A 2,325-nucleotide genomic window follows, 5' to 3' on the forward strand; every position below is an offset into this window, starting at 1 on the left:
TTTGTGAGACGGTCTCACGAATCTTTATATGTGAGACGGATCAACCCTACCGATATTCACAATAAAAAATAATACTCTTATCATAAAAACTAATATTTTTTCATGGATGACCCAAATAAAAAATCCGTCTCACAAAATACAACCTGTAAGACCGTCTCACACAAATTTTTTCTAATAATTAATGATACTTCTTGTAAAAAAAAAAACAAGAATAAATGTAAATAAGAGACATCTCATTTACTATCAATAAAGAGAAAACACAAGATCAGCACCACTTGCCTTTGTCGCATTGCCAACCACAATTTAATACACTGCCAAAACTACACACTAAAGATTAACTAAAATTTAACCAAAAGAAAAAAAAAGGAAGAAATTGCAAATGATAAACATTATCCTTCCATTACACACAAAAGCCAACAAATAGATTAACAAGAAATATGACGGATGTGCAGATATCAACTAGGAAACAATGCAGATTTGATTCAATTGCATGTTCAATTTTTTGGAAACGCCTAGTTGTTGGTGTTGCTCCTGAAGGATCCTAGAGCTTTAATGGCGGCAGCCCGCAGAATAAACTGGTGGTAAATCGCCGCCGCAAGGGCTCCCACGAACGGCCCGACCCAGAAAATCCACTGTTGGTCAAGTTAATTCCAAAACAAATAATTTCATCAGCGTCCAGTGAAATATTTTGCTGACTAGGTGATAATAAAGGTACCTGGTCATCCCAAATTTTTCCATTATTGTAAATCACGGCAGCTCCAAAGCTCCTAGCAGGGTTAATACCAGTTCCAGTAATTGGGATTGTGGCCAAATGAACCATGAAAACCGCAAATCCAATAGGAAGTGGAGCCAAAACCTGCTCACAAAAACCACCCATAAGTACCCATTACTTCACGGATCTGAAGAAATGATCCCGAAAATCAACAAGGTTAAAAGTAATCAAGAAAAGCCATGCATATGAATTATGAAATATATTCTTTCTAGCACGCAAACAAGCTGCGTACCGGGACATGAGAATCACGGGCGCTTCGCTTGGGATCAGTGGCGGAGAAGACGGTGTAAACAAGCACAAAAGTGCCGATTATCTCAGCACCCAGAGCAGTTCCCTTGTTGTAACCAGGTTGCACGAAATTAGCGCCGCCTCCGAGTCTGTTGTAGAAACTCTTCATGAAGGCTTTGACCAAACCGACACCACAGATAGCACCCAAACACTGTGCCACCATGTAAGCAACGGCTCTAACCAGGGACAACTTTCTCGCCAAGAACAACCCGAGAGTCACCGCCGGGTTAATATGACCCCCTGTAAAAATCTCAGGTTAAGCAATATTCTAAATATTTCTAGAAGAAAATCAAAATTTGATCTTCCTTTTGTTGTACCTGAGATGCCAGCAGTGCAGTAGACAAGGATGAAGATCATCCCGCCGAAGGCCCACGCAATTCCAAGGATACCGACGCCGTCACACTGATCGGCATTATTTAGCTTTACGTGGCCTATGACGGTGGCGACACCGATATAGAGGAAGAGGAGGGTAGCAATGAACTCAGCTATGAGGGCTCTGTAGAAAGACCAGAGCTTGAGCTCCTCCAAAGTGAACAGCGGCGAAGGCGGCGGATCCACGTAATCCTTTCCCGTATGCTGCACCGGTGCTTCTTCACTCACTTCTTTCGCCATTCTCTTTTTTTTGGAATTTTGCCAGAGGGAATTGGAACGAAAGAGAGTCATTTATGGAGACAAAGAAAGGGCATTTCTGGAAAAGTGCATTTTCCACATTTTAATTTTAATTTTAAATTTCAAGTATTTCAAAGGGCGGCAGTGAGAAGGGGATGGAGAAACTGTTTTGGTAAACTTTTAGAGCTTTCAAGAAATGTGAAAAAGGTGAGGTATACAACCCCAATTATGGAGGTTTTTTGTCTTACATTTTAGTTCCCCTTTAAAATGTACTCTACCTCCAAAAATAAAATTTTATTTAAGCTTTTTTTACAGGAAAAGTTATGATTTTCGTACTTCTACGTTTCAAAGTAAATTCATTCACCAAGTACATTTTTTGTTTGTTTGAAAAGAGAGATTCAAGCTATAGCTTGTCATTGAAGATCAAACAAGTAAATTCCTGATTATTGGATCAATCGTTAGAGTAATACCCGAGTCTAGCATCAAATAAACCGGAGCAAAAACTTGTGTGAGACGATCTCACGGATCGTATTTTGTGATACGGATATCTTATTTGGGTCATCCATGAAAAAATATTACTTTTTATTGTGAATGTCGATAGGATTGACCCGTCTCACATATAAAGATTCGTGAAACCGTATCACAAGAGACATACT

The 2,325-nt window shown here is 39.5% G+C and overlaps 1 protein-coding gene across 1 annotated transcript; it reads right to left on the minus strand.

Moving 5' to 3' along the window:
- Window positions 1-218: 218 nt before the first annotated feature.
- On the minus strand, window positions 219-1,708 carry LOC142541098 (aquaporin PIP2-7-like). The gene is made up of 4 exons (XM_075647666.1): window positions 1,378-1,708; window positions 1,005-1,300; window positions 716-856; window positions 219-632 (listed from the first exon to the last, which is right to left on the minus strand). The coding sequence occupies exons 1-4, from the start codon at window positions 1,670-1,672 to the stop codon at window positions 513-515; spliced, it is 852 nt and encodes a 283-aa protein (XP_075503781.1). The 5' UTR covers window positions 1,673-1,708; the 3' UTR covers window positions 219-512.
- Window positions 1,709-2,325: the final 617 nt, after the last annotated feature.

This window comes from Primulina tabacum, chromosome 1 (assembly GCF_025594145.1).
Source record: "Primulina tabacum isolate GXHZ01 chromosome 1, ASM2559414v2, whole genome shotgun sequence".
In the NCBI taxonomy this organism is placed as follows: domain Eukaryota; kingdom Viridiplantae; phylum Streptophyta; class Magnoliopsida; order Lamiales; family Gesneriaceae; genus Primulina; species Primulina tabacum.

Excerpts from the sequence above, each read along its gene's own strand:
- LOC142541098 (XM_075647666.1), bottom strand. The coding sequence starts at position 1,672 with ATGGCGAAAGAAGTGAGTGAAGAAGCACCGGTGCAGCATACGGGAAAG. Across the intron at positions 1,301-1,377 it reads CTGCACTGCTGGCATCTCAG|GGGGTCATATTAACCCGGCG; the intron begins GTACAACAAAAG and ends AGATTTTTACAG. Across the intron at positions 633-715 it reads GAAAAATTTGGGATGACCAG|TGGATTTTCTGGGTCGGGCC; the intron begins GTACCTTTATTA and ends CTTGACCAACAG.